General features: G+C 35.7%; 1 protein-coding gene across 1 annotated transcript; it reads left to right on the forward strand.

Moving 5' to 3' along the window:
- Nucleotides 1-429: 429 nt before the first annotated feature.
- On the forward strand, nt 430-2,090 carry LOC126775642 (cytochrome P450 6B2-like). Its single transcript, XM_050497707.1, has 2 exons — nt 430-1,804; nt 1,921-2,090. Exons 1-2 carry the CDS (start codon nt 430-432, stop codon nt 2,088-2,090), a joined length of 1,545 nt encoding a protein of 514 aa, XP_050353664.1.
- Nucleotides 2,091-20,523: the final 18,433 nt, after the last annotated feature.

Consider the following 20,523-nt stretch of genomic DNA (forward strand, 5'->3'; position numbering starts at 1 on the left):
AAATCTTTGTATCCTCATATCACCAGCATATAGTTATATATATATATATATATATATATATATATATATAACTACATATCACCAGCATATAGTTATATATATATATAATATATATATATAACTATATGCTGGTGATATGAGGATACAAAGATTTTTTAACTAAAATTAATATATAAAAGTTTTTTGAATTGTTTTTATATTTTTTATATTTTTAAATTATATATATATATATATATATATATATATATATATATATAACTGTGTATCAATATTATGCTACTCGTGTGATAAGGACAAATAAAAAACATATACAAATCTTAAATAAGTAGCGATAGCACCGCGCCGCGCACCTTGATTATATAAATACGACTGATATGAACTCGCTTCTTAAAGTTCGTGACTATATTTGGTGGCAAACAGACGTTCAAAATGATTTTATCAGTAACGGCATTTTTTGGTGTTTTGATATTGTATCAGCTTTACGTATTATTAACAAAAAAACATGATTATTGGAAAAAGAAAAACGTTCCACATCGGAAACCGAAACTAATTTTTGGCAACTTCAAAGATTATATATTTCTAAGAAAAAGTCGTCAGACAGTTATACGTGAAATTTATGACCAGTTCCCTGATGAGCCGTACATCGGCGTCTATTATGGTACAGCACCAGCTCTCGTTATCAAGGATCCTAAAATATTAAAACTGGTGTTGACACAAGACTTCTATTACTTCAATGGTAGAGAAAATACAGACCACGCTAACAGAGAGCCAATTACAACGAATTTGTTATTGAATGGAGGTAATCATTGGAAAGTTTTACGACAGAATTTAACTCCACTTTTCACATCTGCAAAGTTAAAGAATATGTTCCCAATTATCAAAGAATGTGCTGAGGAATTGGACCCGTACCTTAAGGATGAAATACAAATTTCGGGGAATATTAACATAAAATCCTTGTTGGCTAGATATTCGATGGAATGTATTATTAGATGTGTTTTTGGTCTAAGAGCGAACACTATGAAGAGAGATGCAGCTATTAATCCATTCGTTACTATAGCAGAAGAAATAAATTCAACACCAACTAGAGCTGGCTTAAAAAACATTGGCCGATCTATATGGCCTGATTTATTTTACGCATTGGGTTTGCATTTGTTCGATGACAAAATTGAAAAATTCTTTAACCGCTTATTCACCGGAGCTCGTAAAAGTCGTTCCACTGATACATCTATAAAAAACGACTTCGTCGATCTTATACTGAGCTGGGAAAAGCAACAATACATAACCGGAGACAGTTTTAGCAATAACCAAACGAATGACAAGAAGATAGAAAGAATTGAAGTGAATGAAGACTTACTTGTGGCACAATGCACTTTATTCTTCGTAGCTGGATTTGAAACAACATCGTCCACAATGAATTACCTTCTGTATGAGCTGGCAAAAAATAAACAAGCCCAAGAACGACTCATAGAAGAAGTAGATGCATACTTTAATAAACATGGTGATATTAAGTACGAATGTTTGTCCGAATTGCCATATATTGAAGCATGTATTGAAGAAGCACTTCGTCTTTACCCGGTGTTACCTGTCATCACCAGGGAAGTGATGAGTAGCTACACGCTGCCAACTGGGCTGCGCCTACAGAAGGGTGATCGCGTGCATATACCTATTGATTACATCCAACGGCACCCAGAGAATTACCCGGATCCCACGGCATACCGTCCCGAACGATTCTTTGGAGACGAGAGGAAGAAAGTCAAACCATACACCTTCATGCCATTCGGTGAAGGTCCGAGAGTTTGTATTGGTGAATATTTAACGTTTTTCATATCGACTTATCCTAATCAAAAGATATATTTAACAATATTTCTTTTGATTTGACATAAGTTAATCATTAAATATTTGTTTTTATTTTTCTTCCAGGTGCACGTTTTGCAAGAATGGTTATGTACGCTGGACTCTTGACTATATTCAGGAAGTATAGGACCGTACTTGGAGATAACATGCCCGATACTTTGGAATTTAAGCCAGCATCTAATATACTCAGAGCTACAATAAAAATGTACGTTAAATTCATTCCTCGAGAAGTTTGATCAAGCAATAACTGGACAAATTGTATTTTTCTATAGTTGTTAAAAATTAAAATCTTTATATAAACTCGATGCAGTGTTTCATGATCGAAACATTAAGGAAACCTAAGGTAATGGCCGTTTCTTATATTAGGGCACAGAAATGCACCGACAAACGTTCTAACAATCATTGTTTTGTGTTCTGTTGCGCTGTTAAGGCCCCCCCCTTGATAATAGTTTTACTCAAATATCTTCCTTGTACAGACAGCAATCAATTACAGATTTATTATAGGCGTAGATTGTTAATAGTAATATTATATTATATTTGAACATAGCTTTAATTATTATAAATTAAATGTACAGATGAACAAATACAAACACAATCGACAGAATCTACAATATTTTTCATTATTTTTAGAATTCAGCCATTACTGTAAACTTATTTTTTGTGAAAAAAATGTAATTAAATAAACAAATATCTATTATGCGTTAAGGCGTGAAAACAATGCTTGTCTTTTACGGGTAGGTAGGTATAATACTATAAGTATTAATCTAGATTTCAAAAAATAATAAATATATATATTTTTGTTAAATATATATATATATATACAATTGGTTTTTCTCTTCCCGAATCCCAAAAGAATAATCCTTCTATGAGAGCTAAGATCGAAAGTAAGATATTTTGAGATTAAGTACTGTCGCATACTTTAGTTCGACGCAAAAGCAACAAAGTACATTAACAAACCAAATTGTATCTTGAGTCAAGCACATAAAGACGTAATTTATTAATAAATTACGGTATTGTTAATGCTTAAAAAAGGTATATCAGTGATAACGACGTTTTATATCGTCAAGATTAGCTTGTTTTGTTTTGTTTTCTATCAATTTTTAAAGAGTTATTAAGTATCATATGCAAGCAATGCAATTTCATAAACACCCTTAAGATAATATTATATAATTTATATAATAACTAGCTTTTGCCAGCGACGTCGTACGCGTCGACGTCGTACGGAATATAGAATCAAATGTCTTTATTTTTATTTTTGCAACAACTGTTAAGAATGAACTCGGAATGGGTAGGTAGTCAAGTATCCGACGAGCCAAATTGTATTTAAAAAAAAAAAAAAAAAACTTAACAGTGAATTAAACACATCTGAACAGATTTGGATGCTCAGTTTAATTAATTATTGAAATACATGTTTCCCACCGTCTAAACTAACAAATGTTATTCCCATGAATTTATTTGCTTAGTTAGGTTTTCCAGTAATCCAACGACAAAATACAACGCTGCAGTTTTTATTGTAAATGTTCTTCGTGGTACTGTTTGCCTGACTAGGTAAGCAGTGTTTATTTTTGTGCATTATTTCCAAGGTTCTGGTAGTTTTTGGTGTCCCTCGTTGTAAGAAACATACACCATTCCTTCCATCGCCAATGCGCCACCAACCTTGGTACCGAAGTTGTTATGTCCCTTGTGCCTGTTACATTGGCTCACTCACCCTTCAAACTGGAACGCAACAGTACTGAGTATTTCTGTTTAGTGGTAGAGTATCTGATGAGTGGGTGGTATCTACCCAGAGGAGCTTGCACAAAGCCCTATTTCTTTGTTTTCCATTTCTTTGTTTTATTTAAAATTGTATAAAAAAATACCTGATCTGACGAAAAACGAAACCTCAATGGTTTTTTTCACTATATATAGCTATATAAAGCTTCTATATTTAATAAATTAATTTAAATTGAATGTGAAGCAATGACATCAATATCTTTTAAATTTATTACCTTACTTTTTATCGAACCTTTGAATTATTATTTACATCTAATATTTTGTTGACTTTAATAATAAATTAAATTAATGTATAGTGGTACGGTAGCTATTTAATGGAAATACTACTGATGTAAAAAATACGTGAATCACAATAATAGAAAAATTTATAAGCCCAACACGTTGACGTATAATTATTCGAGGCACAAAACCAATGTTAATTCAATGTTCAAGACAATCCGACTTGACTGCTCGAACTATTATTCATAGATACCTCGAATTTGGAAACGACCTTCATCATGTAATTAAATAACAAACCTGTTTTTACAACGCTGCGATTCCACATTATACAAATTACAACGAAGTTTTTTTGTTAAGTTAAAAATGCTATGTCATGATTACAACGCAAAACTTTTATCGCAGTATATATACTATATATACACATAATGTTACTATTCTGTCCTATACTAATAACGTTTTTATAAAGAGTTTTTGTTTATATTTAATCATATTTCTATTTATTGACATGTTTTATTAAATTTCATTCACACCTTTAACTTTATCATTGAAGAACATAATTATAAAAGACGTTATTTGGAGTTTTTTTTTCGTACTTTGTATTGCTGTTAGCCTTAGTGGCCTGTACAGCGTCACCGGGCGGAATGGGCGAGTTAAACTCAAGCCGGATGTTTGGAGTTACATAAGGGGCTCAAGAGGAACGAACGTTCTAAGGGTGCCTCATGTGAGACCGGACCTCGGCTTAGGACGCCGTTGAAGTCGGGGCGAAGACGTGTACAATTTAAACGCAATCATACGCCTAGGCGTCAACGGGACGTGACGAATAAGGGTCGTCGACCCCGCCGGTTCGGTGTGTGTTGCTTGTGTTCCCTAACAGATGATTGTTGGCAGCGGTGAGCCTATCGACTGGATCGAGTAGGACGTGCTTAGGTCGCCTACGGGTCGAATTGGGATTATTTGACGTGCGCTGTGTAAACTATTGGTGATAAGTAAAATAATGTACTACATTTATTTTTATCCGTGCAGTGACGGAGAAAGAATACATTTCACTGCCCCTCTCTTTCCCATGGGTGTCGTAAGAGGCGACTAAGGGATATCTGAGCGACCATCTGCTCATCTGGTGGTAGGATGCTAACATCCGCCTGGCTTGTTACCACCGTACGCATGGTGAAAAACTCGTGAAGTGGCTTGCAGCCGCGTTTCGAGGTCAGCCAGCGTACAGCCAGTGCCCGAGCGAGTATTGCCGCGATGGGTGTTGGTCCAGTGGAGACGGCTGTTGAACCAATGCCGGGGGAAACTGTATTGACCTGCCGGACAGGGAGACCTGAAGAAACGGCTGTTCCGCTGGCCGCCCGTGGAATAGTACAGGGGCCCGAGCGTGCCTAACCAGCTCGCGAGGCTGCCCCACCAGGCCACGCATAATCTCGGGGTGGACCGTCGTGCCGGTGGGGTCCCAGCGACTACTTCCGGGGGGGTTCGGGGGCCCTTCCGTCCGGCGGATCAGTATATTTTCCCTTTTGGCAACCATTTGGGAAAACACGCCTCCATACTTTGCCCATCCCTATCGTGGCAATACGTCGCTCGCTTCACGTCTCTTTTCCTTATTTTTCCAAATGGTAGCGCAACTAAGAAATAACGGTCGTTCAGCGGTGCACACCCCCACCATACCCAGGCTGTTTGAGGTCGAGTTCTCTAACATCCGAGGACTCCACGCTAACCTCAACGCTGTCCACCACCATCTCGAGACAGCACGGCCAGCAATGTTGTTTCTCACGGAGATACAAATACTCCGTCCTGCCAATACCAGCTACCTTAATTATCCCGGCTACACGCTTGAAGAATCCTTCAAAGCGAAAGCCGGAGTATGCTTGTTCGTCAGGGCGGATGTTTGTTGTCACCGACTGCGCTGCTTGGAGGACCCTTCCTTCTCCATGTTGGTGGTACGTGGGGACCTGGTTCGTCAGAGTCGAGTCTACGTGTGCCTCTACAGATCCCACAATGGTGACTTGGAGACAAGCCGATTATTTGACCATCTTAGTCGGGTGGCAGATGCTGCGCAAGAGCAATTTCCTAACGCGGAATTGGTGTTTTTGGGGGATTTTATTGCTCACCACGAATCATGGTTGAAATCCTTCAAAACTGACCATGCTGGAAGGACTGCTCATGCGTTTGCTCTCACACATGACTTGACCCAACTGGTTGATCAGCCCACCAGGATCCCAGACATTGATGGGCAAGCACCTTCTCTACTGGACTTTCTGCTGACTTCTCACCCGGTGGAATATTAGGTTGTGGTTCAGGCTCCTCTTGGCTCTTCGGATCGCGGCCTTATATCTACCAGAGTGCCACAGGCCAAGCAGCCGCCACTAGCGGTATGCAAACGTCGCGTTTGGCACTATAAGTCGGCAGATTGGGACGGTATGCGCGATTACTATGCGTCGGTCCCTTGGAAGGAACGTTGTTTCAGTGGGAATGGCCCGACAACTAGTGCCACTGCTGTTGCTGACGAGATCATGTTGGGAATGGAATACTACATTCCTAGCTCAGATCTCGTCAGTAGGGGTACGCGTAACCGTTGGTTCAATCGTGAATGTACCGATGCTGTAACATCTAAGCAGGCGGCATATCGCAAGTGGATCAACGGCTGCATTAGCGGGGCATCTAACATCGACTCACTGAAAGCAAACTACAATAAAAATTCCAAGTCCTGTAGGAAGGCATACACGAGAGCGGATGCACAGCGCATTGTACAGATTGGTCATGACCTTATTTCGCATCCTAGGGGCTCCCGTAGCTTCTGGCGTCTGACCAAGTCTGTGCAAAACAATTTCTGCCAACCTTCGCTGCCACCGCTCAGAAATCCGGACGGATCGCTAGCTCACAGTCCGCAGGAAAAAGCCGACCTCCTGGCTAAACTCTTTGCCGACAACTCTGTGATCGATGATTGTAGTGCGCAGCCACCAACAATACCTTCATGTGGCCACACGATGCCTGACATCAAAATCAGGCAACGTGATGTGCGTGCGGAGCTGCAATCACTTGATATACGGAAAGCTAGCGGTCCTGATGGAATACCAGCCATTGTGCTGAAGAAGTGCGCGGCGGAGCTGTCTCCTGTGTTAACGCGCCTGTTCCAACTTTTTCTTTCTTCGGGATGTGTGCCGGAGGCTTGGAGAAGAGCTAATGTGCAAGCGGTTCCCAAAAAAGGGGATCGGTCTGACCCGGCAAATTATCGACCAATAGCTATCACCTCAGTACTTTGTAAGGTGATGGAACGGATTCTAAACAACCAACTGATCCATTACCTAGAAGATCTTTGTCTAATTAATGATCGTCAGTACGGGTTTCGACCAAAACGGTCCACGGGTGATCTTCTAGCGTACGTAACACACCTCTGGGGTGAAGCTATCAACAAGCATGGAGAATCGTTGGCTGTCAGCTTCGATATCTCCAAGGCTGGTCTGGCATCTGTGCTAGACCCTGTCGAAGACTTCTGAGTCTTCTCTCCAAGCTACCGGCATAAGGTCTGTCTGCTCAGCTATGCACCTGGATTGCCAGCTTCCTACACAAGCATAGCCTTCGTGTTTTAGTAGATGGTTGCGCTTCACAATTTTATATAGTGAATGCTGGGGTCCCCCAGGGATCTGTGCTATCTCCCACACTCTTTCTTTTGCATATCAATGATATGCTCTCTCTTGGGAACATACATTGCTATGCAGACGATAGTACAGTGCATGGTGAAAAAATAAGTTCCTTATTTTAATATATTTTTTTTATTATTTAAAACGCTCTATCAGAATAAATAAAGTTTTAATGAATATCTAATTAGTTAACGCAAAATTAAAGCTCGCGCAACGAAACGGATCAAATTAATGCTCTCGCGCAACAAAAATGATCATGATGGCGGCGGCATTTGTACACATTGTTTGCGAAAAAACAGGCTAACTTTTTTAGCGGCCTGTCTCATTATGTGGGACGAATGTATGATGAGGCGCTATCTTCATTTTTGCCAGTGACTTTAATCAAACAATTTAACTGTAAATCGTGTCATAAGTTAATTTTAAAATAGATTATACATACTCGTTATATCCTATAAAGTTAAATAATAGTTCAATCTGGATATAGTGGAGGCGGGTCGCTAGCATATATTCAGCGTCATAGCTAGGTGCTGGCCAGTCGAGCGACTGCTAGCAGCGAAACCTTCATTGGACCGCACTTTGCATCCTACAGCGCATTGGTCGCTGGGGCGTAATTAGGATTCACGCTGTCCACAGATAACGGACAGCGCCTCGTACTTAATACACAAAATATGAGCTAAGTTTTTTTTTTTTTTTTTTTTTTTTTTTTTTTTTTTTTTTTTTTTTTTTTATTTAAGTTTACAAAACTGACTTACAACTAGTGCATACAAAATAAAATCTACGCTAAACAGAGTGTTAATAAGTTGCAGTCTTCTGGATGTAAACCTAGCATGCTTTAAAAAAACATATTTAACAAGAACAGTACTTGTGCAATTACTAACTAGTTAATTATTTAATTATTACATAAACTAATGTGATTTTGTTTTAAGTTTATTCTTAAGAGAACCAACAGATTCACTAAAGACATCTAGGTGTTGACTACAATTCGCAAGCGAGCAAATACGGTAAATTGGCGAATGTTGACCAAGATTTGATTTGACATCAGGTAGGCTAAATATTTTACGATTTTGTAAACGGCTACCTTGACGCGGAATGTAGAAACTAATTTTAGCAAGTAGATCAGGTGCATCAATATATCCGTGCAATAATTTGTATAAAAAAAGAAAGTCAGCAGCTTCTCTTCTATATTTAAGAGTTTGCACTTTATAATTAATTAGGCGTGCATCGTAAGAGTTAAAATTCTTAGCATTTAGATCTGTGTACGCTAAGTAATATAGAAAACGTTTTTGTACACGTTCTATTCTATCAGAGTGCACCTCATACCCAGGACTCCAAGCAACTGAACAATATTCTAGGATACTCCTTATTATACTATTGAAAACTAATATTGTCAAGCTTGGATCTTTAAAGATTTTCATTAATCTTAACACCAGACCAGATACTTGCGAGGCTTTTGATATGATGTAATCAATGTGATCTCTAAAGCTTAAGGTGTTATCTATTATCACCCCGAGATCCCTTACACTCGTTGACTCCGTAAGGGGCGTACCGTCGATGTAGTAAGTGTGTTTTAGTGGTTTTCGTTTTCTACTAAATGTAATATGAACACATTTATCCTTATTTAGAGTCATACGATTTGCAAGACACCAACAAACAAGGTTGTCGATGTCACTTTGCAGGATTTCTATATCCTCTGGTGATTTAATTTCCCTGTATATTTTTAAATCATCTGCGTATATTTGATATTTGGATTTAAGTACTTTTCCAACATCATTAATGAAAACAAGGAAAAACAAAGGTCCTAGGTGTGACCCTTGCGGTACACCAGAGGGTATATTACATTCGAGAGATTTAAAACCTTTCATGGCAACTAATTGGGATAGATTCTTTAAGTATGACTCACACCAACGTAACAAGGAACCATGAATACCCATACATTCCAATTTGGTTAAAAGAATGTCGTGGTGGACTAAGTCGAACGCTTTTTTAAAATCCAGATATATAGCATGTACCTCATTATTCTTATCCACAGCTTCAGAAATATCAGATATGTAACTAACTAGATTAGATGTTGTGGATTTATGTGGACAAAAGCCATGCTGGTATGAATCAAAGTAAGGTTTTAAATGAGAATACATCTTTTTTTGAATTAGTGACTCAAAAACTTTCCCAAAAGTAGATAGTATGGATATTGGTCTGTAATTAGTTATATTATTAATGTCTCCAGACTTATGAATTGGTGTTATATAAGCAACTTTCCATTTAGCTGGGAATATTCCCGATTGAAGTGATTTATTATATATAGTTGTAAGAGGGTTAACTAAAACTTTAGCACAATTTTTAATAAATATAGGTGGTATTAGATCGGGTCCCGCCCCTTTATTGCAATTTAAGGATAGAAGCTGTGTTTTAACCTCATGGTCTGTTACAGAACATTTGGCGTATGTGTTATTAGTACATTTAATACTAGTTAAATATTTTGGGTTGAAAGGTGGTAACTTATGTGTGGTATCATAGATCGACTGAAAATTATAGGAAAAAAGATTACATATTTCCTGTCCTCCTGTAGCTTTTCTATCATTTAATATCATTTGATTGGGAATCGACTTAGAATTGCATTTTCTGTCTTTAAAATATTTCCAAAAGTATGTAGGGTTGTTACGAATATGGTCTGATATATTTTTTTTGAAGAAATCATAGCATTCAAATATCATTTCGTTTGAGCGATCTCTTAGGAGATCATAAGTGTATTTATCCATAGGATTTTTATACTTCTTGAATACTTTATGATATTTTGATTTTTCCTTAAGAGTACGTATTAGAGAACGTGAATACCATATGGGATGCTTGCCATCACGGGGTTTGGATTTTGGGGTATTTTTGTAAATAGCATTTAGTAAAGTTTCATAAAAAACTTCTATCATTTCATCTACAGAGCCACAATTTTTCCATAAATGTGCCCAATCAATCTTTGAAAGTTCCTCAATAACAGTATTATAGTCGCAAAAAGCAAAATTATATTTAGGTTCAGTGTTACTTTTAAGATAGTGTTTTTGAGTAGAATACTGTAGGTCTATTAATAAGGCTGGGTGATGACAATCAAGCGGAACTAAGGGTTTTTCTTCAGATACCGTAAGAAAAGATGGATGTGAGCTAAGTACTAGGTCGAGAATTCTATCGTTATTATTAGAAATTGAGTTGCATTGATGTAGGTTGCAAAAAAATATTGTGTCAATAAATAAAGAATCCACATTATTGTTTGTACGTACAGGTATTAGACTACGACTGTAAGTGCTATATTCCCAGACAATATTGCTCAAATTGAAATCCCCAATCACCACGTTTATTGTGCCGTCATCTGTATTAGAGTTAATAACTTGTGCAGTATTTTTAAGAAAGTAATTAAGTTCCAACTCCTTTACTGGAGGTGGAATATAGACACCACAAATATTAATTTGAGTACTTTGACCTATTTTAAATGAAACCCAAAGATCTTCACATACAGATTCCCAAGTGATTTTTCTCAGACTCTCAAACTTTTTGTGTATGGCAATTACAACACCACCACCATCTTTCAAATAAGATGAAGTTGTACTACGATCGCGCCTAAATACTGAATATCGAGTGTCAAATAATTCATGATCAAATATTGTATCATTCAGCCAAGTTTCCGTAAGAATAATGACATCATAATCACAACAGAGAACAGATAAATAGAGGTCCTCAGTCTTGGTCCGCAGGCCCCTCACATTTTGATAAAAAAATTTAATATTGAATTTTAAAACTAAAAAACACAATAAATGCTTACTCAGGTAGAAAAAATAAATAAAAAAGAAATAAGCACAATAATATAACCAAAAAATTACTTTAGACTATTTAAAAAATCGTTATTTCTTATTAAAATTGCAGGTGAATGCTTATTTTTACGAATATAAATGCGGCTATTTCGGATCCAGACAAACTCGTATTTCTTCTCTTTTGCGACGAGTCTCGTGGCTGCATGAAGTTTCTTGTTCGTTGGGGACAAATGTTCACTGACATATATTGATTGCTTATCACCCGCGATGCCTAAATGAGTCGAATTGAGTTTGTTGTTTTCATTCTTTTTGTTGAAAATTTTTACCGCTGCAAGTATAGTATCACGGACGCGCGGGCTGGTTAATTTGACTATGATATTGCGAGAGCGCTTCGAGTCAGAATCAACCTTAGCAACGCGATGGAATTCTTTAATATCACTATCATCTATGTCACACGAAACGACTCTAGTGAGTTGTTTCACAATAGTAAGCAGGTTTTCAGACTTATGCTCCGGAACACACTGTATTTCAATATTACAGTCTCGAGCACGTTGCTCAAGCTGTTCCATAAGGCTGGCGACTTTGCTAAGTTGCGCACGTAGAGATGTGCTTTCTGTTTTTAATTGAGAGATATCTGTTTTGTAACGATCGTTAATGAGTTTTAAATAATACACGCTAAATCTAGCTGTATATATAATGACTGCCTCGTTGGTCTTGTAGCTAGGTATGAGGCCACAGATTCCGTGATCCTGGGTTCAAATGCCAGGTCGAACCGATAAAAAGTTATTTTCAATAGCTCGCCGGTGTCCAAGGCGCCGAGTGCGCCCCGAGCAGCGGAAACCCACTAAAAAACTAGCTGTCCCCTTTCCGTCTTAACGAGCAGCTCTACGGGATCACTTGCGCATGCTACCGTGACGCTCAACTAATAACTCACCCTACAATAACTATTTATCTTAGTTTTTTTGCACGTGAAGTATGACACCGATAATATTGTGTTTTCTATAGTTTCTGTATCTTCTTAATTTGTTAAACTCATAATTGAATTCGGTAATTTTAAGACTTAAAGCAGAAAAAAAATTTACAAAAAAAAGTGAATATTATCTAACATGTTTCAAAATGAGATGCTATGAATAGAATTTTTTTTTAAGTATATAAGCTAGCGCTTGACTGTTATCACACACTGATGGAAAGTGATGATACAGTCTAAGATGGAGCGCGCTCGCCTAGAAGATGCCTATTCACTCTAGACTTGAAGGTACCCATATTGTAGGTGGTGGGAAAAACGGAGGTCGGGAGGGTATTACAGATCATAGCGGTGCGTATCAGAAACGGGGAAGCAAATCGTTTCGTACGTGTCTTAGACACATCAACTACGTACGGATGCAGATCTTTACGATGCCTCGCAGTTCTATGGTAAAAAGGTGACGGAGGAACCAAATTAAATAGTTCCTGGGCACACTCTCCGAAATATATTCTGTAGAAAACCGACCGAGCGAGGATTCTAGAGTGTTGAATTTTTTGATAACTGGACCTTAAGGTCTAACTAACATTAATAACATATCAATTCAACATTGTTCACGCCTTAAGTGCGAACATTAGCAAATACAAATATGTGTGATTAGTTATTTATCATTAGTCCTTCTATCTGCCAACTTGACATTGAACATTACTCTATTGCGAAATTAAAAAAAATGGTGTAAGTGCCAATGTACTTACGAGAATTGATGTGTAAGCTGTAAACATGTGTGCTCATATATCGATCTCACGCGCACATTAACGCACATACAATAACAAATCATGCGCCGACGTCATCTGACGCTCGAACTCTCAGTTAACCCCCACCGTGTATCGAGCGCTAAGATGTTTACACGTCTAAACATTCGAAAGTAAAGATTACAAAATGAAATCCAAGAGTTTTAATCGACCATAACCATAGTCCTCATGAGACAGACATAAACATTCGAGTTGGTGATAGAAGCGAATACAAATAAAAAAACAATAGAATTTGCTTTTCCTTACTTAGTCTAGTGTTAACTTGGTAACCTTTATAATGTTACCAAAGTATTTGCATCACATTAAAATTAAAATTAATTTCAATTTGTTACAAAAATGCACGTTTTTTATTCGTTCATATAATAACTACTTTAAAGATTTCTGAATTAATCTTTTGACACGAGCAATTACGTAACTATAAATTTTGTTGCTATAGTTGGGAAGTTAATTTTTTTTTTCATATACCTACCAACCTTTTTTCTTATCGCTGGAAAAACGCATTACGCGATTCCACCATGGGAACAGTGGGGGAGTATGTGGGGCTCGCCAGTGTCCAAGGCACCGAGTGAGCCACGAACATCGGAATACCCACTAGAAAGCCAGCGGTACTCTTTCCTTCTTAACGAGGAGCGCCACGAGGTCGCTTTCGCATGCTACCGTGGCGAGATATACCTACCAACCTATTCCAAGCACATGATTAATATAATGAGAGAAACAGATGACGAATTGACTCGATATGGCCGAGATCTTGAATAATCTATGATATTCACTATGGATACGCGAGAAAATATCGTTTTTTAATGTCCGCGAAGTTGTAATCGGAACTTTGGAAGTTAAAGTGTTTAAGTGGAATAGTATTGGATTATAAACAAAGGTAAATGAGTCAACAATTGTTTGTAGTGCATAAAACAGCAGAACTATTACACAGTATTGTAGTTACTATCGTATATATTGTTTATGATATGTATAATTTGTTCAAAATAAATAAACAAATGAATGAATAACAATAAAACAAAGTAGCAAATCCATAGTTTTTTGTCATTGAAAATTTCACTCCTACTTAAAAAAAACTTAAAAACTTAAAAAAGAACTTAAAAACTTAAAAAATAATTACAAAATTAAAGTTGCTCTGCTAATAAACCGAGGGTAAAATAAACCTTTTAAGTTTAGATTTAGGTATAGCAACGGTATGGGGCAGCAAAAGAAGCATAGAGGTATAACTATACATAGTATTTGTTATAAGTATATAATTTAGAAATTATTATAATATAAGTCGCGGATTCAAATAGATTGCCATTTTAATGGCCGCCGTTGTCGTCCAATATGTTGATTTTATTAAATCAGTCAGTGCGCAGTACGACCAAGAGACCAAGGGGGTCGCTCGACAAAATGATCACACGCGCTACTGACATACTCCTTTATATTTTATATTTCCATCAGTCGGCTACATAATAAAATATGCATTCGTCTTATATTTTTCACACTTGACGTCTGACAACCGACCAACGGACATGACATACATCACGTTGTGTGGTGTTCCTATTCTAATAAGTGACGTCGTATATCCGATTAAATTTATTATCTCTGACACGGCCATTCTGATCCTCAACGCGTTCTCGCGTTGCTTCTTGACATCACGTCCAGCCTAAATGGCACAGCGCATGGCACGCACGCAAGCAAAGCGCTTACAGACAACTTTCAACCGCACACAAAGCAAAGCATAAAAGCTTTCAGCATGTTACAGCTCTAGCATATAGCAAAGCATTCGAGCTTTCAGCATTGCTCAGAAGCAGCACTTGGAACAAATTGTAAAGCGTTACAGCTTTCAGCATCAACCATGGGTCAAGACAGGTTTGAGCCCAAACTCACTGCAAAGCGTGTTAGCTTTCAGCAGATCATCAGGATAAAGCGGCTTTCAATCCATCCTTCGAAAAGCGTATCAGCTTTCATCGAACCACAAGAATAAAGCGATAATGCTTTCAATCCATCCTTCGAAAAGCATAACAGCTTTCATCGAACCACTAGGACAAAGCGATAATGCTTTCAATCCATTCTTCAACAAAGCGTAACAGCTTTCAGTTTAAATATTAACATTTAATCAATCAATAACAAACATAAGTCTTTTTATTAACACAGGATTACGTTTAACAAAACAACAGAATTCTCGTTTCAAAACAATGGTCGTTCAATTCTAGACAATGCTCACTCCGTAAAAATAATTGTCATCCAGACTACTTTCCAGATCCTACGTCATATCGTCCGGTTCTTTGGCGATGAAAACAAGAAAATCAAACAATTCACCTTCATGCCATTCGGTGAAGGTCCAAGAGTTTGTATTGGTTAATATCAAATGTTATTCACACTAACCTATATTTTTACCACAAAAGATAATATACTAGCTGCTCTGCGAGATTCAGCCTATAAAGGTATTTAACATGACGCAGGACTATCAAATACAAAAATATTTTTCCAACCCGACTTCAGAGATTTGCTCATTAAAAAGGAAAAAACAGACAAACTCTTTTCTATACGCCTTTGAGATTTATAATATTAGTATGGAGGGGAGTTCTGAGAAAAGGAATTTTTAATAATTTCATTATACTGTGTGGGAACCGTGTGGTAGGATCAAGGTATATAAAAGCCTCCTACATATATAATTAGTATCTTTTGGCCAAATTATGATTCAAATTATCATCTTTATTTAAACTGCTGGTTCTGTAAATTCATTCAATTTCTTTGACAGAACTGACTAATTTTAAAATTAAAAACATTATATGTATTATTTTATATTACTATATGACTGTGTTTTAGATGTGATTTTTATAGAGCAATACGTTCAGAATAAAACAAATATTAGGTAATCAAATTTTGGGAATGGATTACAATGAAGCTATATAAATATATATATATATATATATTTAAGAATTCAAATAATTTGTTATATATATTTTATCAGCATAAAATAAGGATAATATAATCAGCATAATATAACGTATTAGTAACTTTAATTTGACATAAAATTGAGAGGTTTATATGTTAAATCTAAAATGACCGAGTGTGTATCGTTTTTTTTTAATTTGCATTTTGTATGAAGCTCAAAGTTAATGCTGTATTTCTTAAGTTCGACATGTATTATTGCTGTGAAGGAATTCGTTTTGCAAGAATGGTGATGTACTGGCTGTAACTGGCTGAGAACATGCCACAAACTTTGAAATTTAAGCCGGTGTCTCTTGTAACTCAAACTACGATAAATATTTCTCTCAAATTCATTCCTCGTGAACTTTGATAAGAATAATTGACCTTTGAATAATGATAATATGGATTCTTTATCATTGTTAAAAAAGCTTAATTGTGTTTTATAAATAGTAGAATGATATTGTTAGAATATATTATTTATTCATTCAATAGATAACATAGTAGTTAGTATCGTGGATTGAATGATTGCTGGATTTCGTGCTAAGTATATTAATGCAAATTGTATTGTTAAAAATAGAGTAGGTCCTGAGTTTCTTGCCGGTAGAATCGACATTCCGAACCGGTGTTTATTTGTTAAAGTTTATTTGAATAAAAAATGTATTGATTTTGATGATTTTTGAATAGCATATTGAATTGCGCTTTCGTTGCTTTGTAATATTTACAATTGCCGCTTACTGACAACTGTCACACTGTTTATAATATTAAATATTTATTTTAAAGTATTTGTTATTTTACGATTAGTTGAATTATGTGCATGTCCAATTACACAAGATATATTTTTCGCTATTATTATAATACGGAAGTGATAATTAATTGTTATAAATAAATGTTATTCAGTTATTGTAATTTGATACGACATTATCCCGAGCGAATATGTAAGAACAAACACGGAACGGTGGAACACTTGAAATGTCAGAAAAGAAAAGTGATATGCGACATTTATCTTTATAATTATAACATTTCAGCAATACACGCATCAAAATTGTATATCGCCATAAGTCGGTTGTCAAAAATATGATTGCTATTGTGTCTTAAAAAAATATTCATAATATATTTGATGATAATAGAGCGAAAGTTTTATTATAAGATTTTTTAGATTTTAATAAACTATGGGAGAGAGGCGCACACCTTAAAAGTACACCTTATTGTTAGGAGATAGTGCTCATAATCATAACCATCAATGTTTAGTATTTGTAAATATAGATATGGAAATTTATATTTTTATAAAAGTCATTTCAAAGGAACTTTATGAGCCGCCTTCATTTGTTCGAAAATCAGCTATTCAGATCGAACGAGATTGCTGAAAGCAATAAGAGCGCCTTTCGTATATTTATACCATAAATACGAAAATAACTCTGTCTGCTGTCACGCTTTTAAGGCTTAACCACTGAACCCATATTGAGAAAATGTAGTATGGAGCAAGATTGAAGCCCATGGATGGACATAGGATACTATGCATAATATCCCCCCTTAATTAGGCCCTCTCCCCTTAAAACGCGGGCGAATACTAGTTGTATAATGAACATTTGAATAAATTAACTAACTTTCTTTATACATAAACTTGTGTGCAATAGATCTATAGGTATAAATATTTCTTTTTTTAAGATACATAGCAATTACAATTAGTAAAGTCCCTAATTCTTGAGTTAAAAATAAATACGTGTTACGGAAATCAGTTTTGGTATTAAACTTTGCACGATAGTCAAACGTACGTATTACCTGTCGTACGATTTTAAACCACAAACACTAAACAAATTTACACCATTAAAAGTATTTGCGCAAAACCACGTTTTGTTGCGCAATCGCGAGTATATTTGCGCATGTTTGTATGTGTGTTACTTATAACTTATTACTTAAGTAGTAGGATTTCCGTTTAATTGTAATTTAAATTATTTTATGATGATATTATGATATGATGATGAAGATGAGCTCAGATCTATATGATCAATCATATTCAATATGGTTCAGCTTATGCTGGATACTTAGGTTAAACGCGCCCAGGCGTATATGTAAAGCGCGCTGAATAACGTGCTGTTACCTATAGCATGTTTTTTGTAGCGAACGTCGTCGTCGCGTATATTTTTTTCTCATTGTTTTGTTAAATTTACACTTAGTCGATTATTTTATACTAAGTACTTATTTATAAATACGCGTTTCAGTACGTACGCACGTACGGATCGGTGAAAACCAATAAATACTTATATCCTACGAAAATCAAACTAAAAATGTTGTATATACAGATACATTATAAGATTTGAGGTCTTTGTTATATTTCTCAGCCGATATTTAATAAGCTATAAAAGGTAAACCTGTAATGTAGTACGTAAGTACCATTTTTGATAAGAATATTTAAGTTGACCTCTGCGATAAAGAATATCACTTAAAGACAAGTAAGACTTTGTATATATAACGTACATTTTAACGTAATATATAACTGCTCCAAGTAACGCGATAAGCGATCAATGACGTCAAAAGAACAGATATCAATTTATAGACTTCAAACCAAGAAGTATCAATTACATTAATAAAACCTTTCATTAAATATATCTCAATGACCGTGAGAATTTTAAACTATAACGATTGTTTATAATTATTTATAAATTAGTTAAGTTAAATAATGTTATAGACTCAAAGTGGTGTCCTCCTGACCAATCTCGGGAGAGATTAGCCAACTGCGCAGGCGATAATAATTATAGTGCACAAGTGTGTACCGCAAGCAATCCGATAGGACGGCAAACTGATACGACCGGAAAGAGTTCAGGCGCAGGACCAACGGTTTTACGTGCTTTCCGAGGCACGGGAGTTGACATACTTCCAACTTTTAGACTCCGTGCTGCTACTGAGAATCTTCTACAGAAAACCCATTAACTTTTTATCGGCCCGACCTGCGGTTTGAGCACAGGACCTCGAAATCTAATATCTAGCCCATAGACCAACGAGGCAGAAAGTATGTAAGAATATGAATAAAATTAGATGTAATTATATAATATGTAAATGTAGATATTGTATATGTGTATATGATATAATGAATTCAAATTCGTTTCACTATCAACGGAGCGGAAGAAAACAAGCAATCTGTGCCTAAACTCTTTATGGTTATGTCGAATTGCCATCATATATAGTGTGTGTCCGGCCTGGAAGTATAAACTAAAATAATTTGAAAGTATATCATTACTTTAGTAGTTAGCTTGTGCGTGAAACCGACAAAAAAACATTACTATTTTATAATGTTTATATTTTTATAATTACGTAATTATGTTAAAAAATACATTAGACGAGTTCGTTTTGCGGGTTCATTTGAAGGTCTGTTGGCAATTTTGTTTTGTTCGGCTTTAATAAAAGATATATTAAATCCGGTTATAGTTTTATGTGTATAAAAACTTTTTGCTTGTTTTTGTTCGTATCTTATGCGTCTTAGCATCGTTCGTTTAGAATTATTTGTTCTATAAATGCTGTTGGTAGTTTTGGTTGGCACTATTATTCAAAAAAGTTTGATAAATATTTGCAATGTCCATATTAAGGTAACCTTGTAATTTATAATGATTGCTATATATAGGGCAATGTTGAATTTTTAAAGAAAACACCTCTGTTACCAAGTTCGACTACATTACTTTTAAAAAGTGGGAAAAATAGAACTAAAAAATAGAAGACACTGTTACAGGCAATATTTATTTACTGTGTACATTCATGATTCACATTTTACATATTTTTAGACGGCATGTTTTTTCTATAAATTTTTGATGCCTATTTTGTTTTTTTTTTTTAATTTTAATTCTAATAACTGCATAACAGTTTTACACTATAGCAGTTATTATTTAATATGATGGTTTAAATAAATAAATAAAAAAATAAAAAAAAATATCTAGTATAAAAATGATTGTAAACAGTGACAGATTGTTATTTTTTTATAGTAAATCTCGATCAGTATACAACGATTTTTATAATTATGCACAAAAAAATTTGCTGTTTAGATGTAATTATTTAAGGAAGTTTTCTCTCGGGACAAGTATACCTAAGCGAAATTTGAAAATGATCCACCACATATACTTTATTAAATATATATATAACAACGGTTTTAAGGTGCATTTGCCTTTAAAAAAATCGATCAGAAGTCTTTAAGGCCAAATGTGAAATTATCAAGTACATGATGATAACAAATGCAATGGGCTTAATTTTCTGAAACGCATGAAAGTTCCTTTAGTCGTAACAGATTTTATTAAGGACCCATTTAATATAATAATAATAATATCCTGCGACATTTTTCACACGCGGCCATCTAATCCCAAATAAAGCTTGTACCAAGTCTGTACTATGGAAACTAGACATCTGATATACTACATATAGTATTTTTCTTTTGTAAATACATACTTATATAGATAATTACACCCAGACTCAGGACAAACAGACATGTTCATGCACACAAATATCTGTTCTGCGTGGGAATCGAATCCACAACCTTCGACGTGAAAGGCAAGCATCCACTTTCGTCGTCTATT

Source organism: Nymphalis io, chromosome 18, assembly GCF_905147045.1.
Source record: "Nymphalis io chromosome 18, ilAglIoxx1.1, whole genome shotgun sequence".
In the NCBI taxonomy this organism is placed as follows: Eukaryota; Metazoa; Arthropoda; class Insecta; order Lepidoptera; family Nymphalidae; genus Nymphalis; species Nymphalis io.

Excerpts from the sequence above, each read along its gene's own strand:
- LOC126775642 (XM_050497707.1), top strand. The coding sequence starts at position 430 with ATGATTTTATCAGTAACGGCATTTTTTGGTGTTTTGATATTGTATCAG. Across the intron at positions 1,805-1,920 it reads AGGTCCGAGAGTTTGTATTG|GTGCACGTTTTGCAAGAATG; the intron begins GTGAATATTTAA and ends TTTTTCTTCCAG.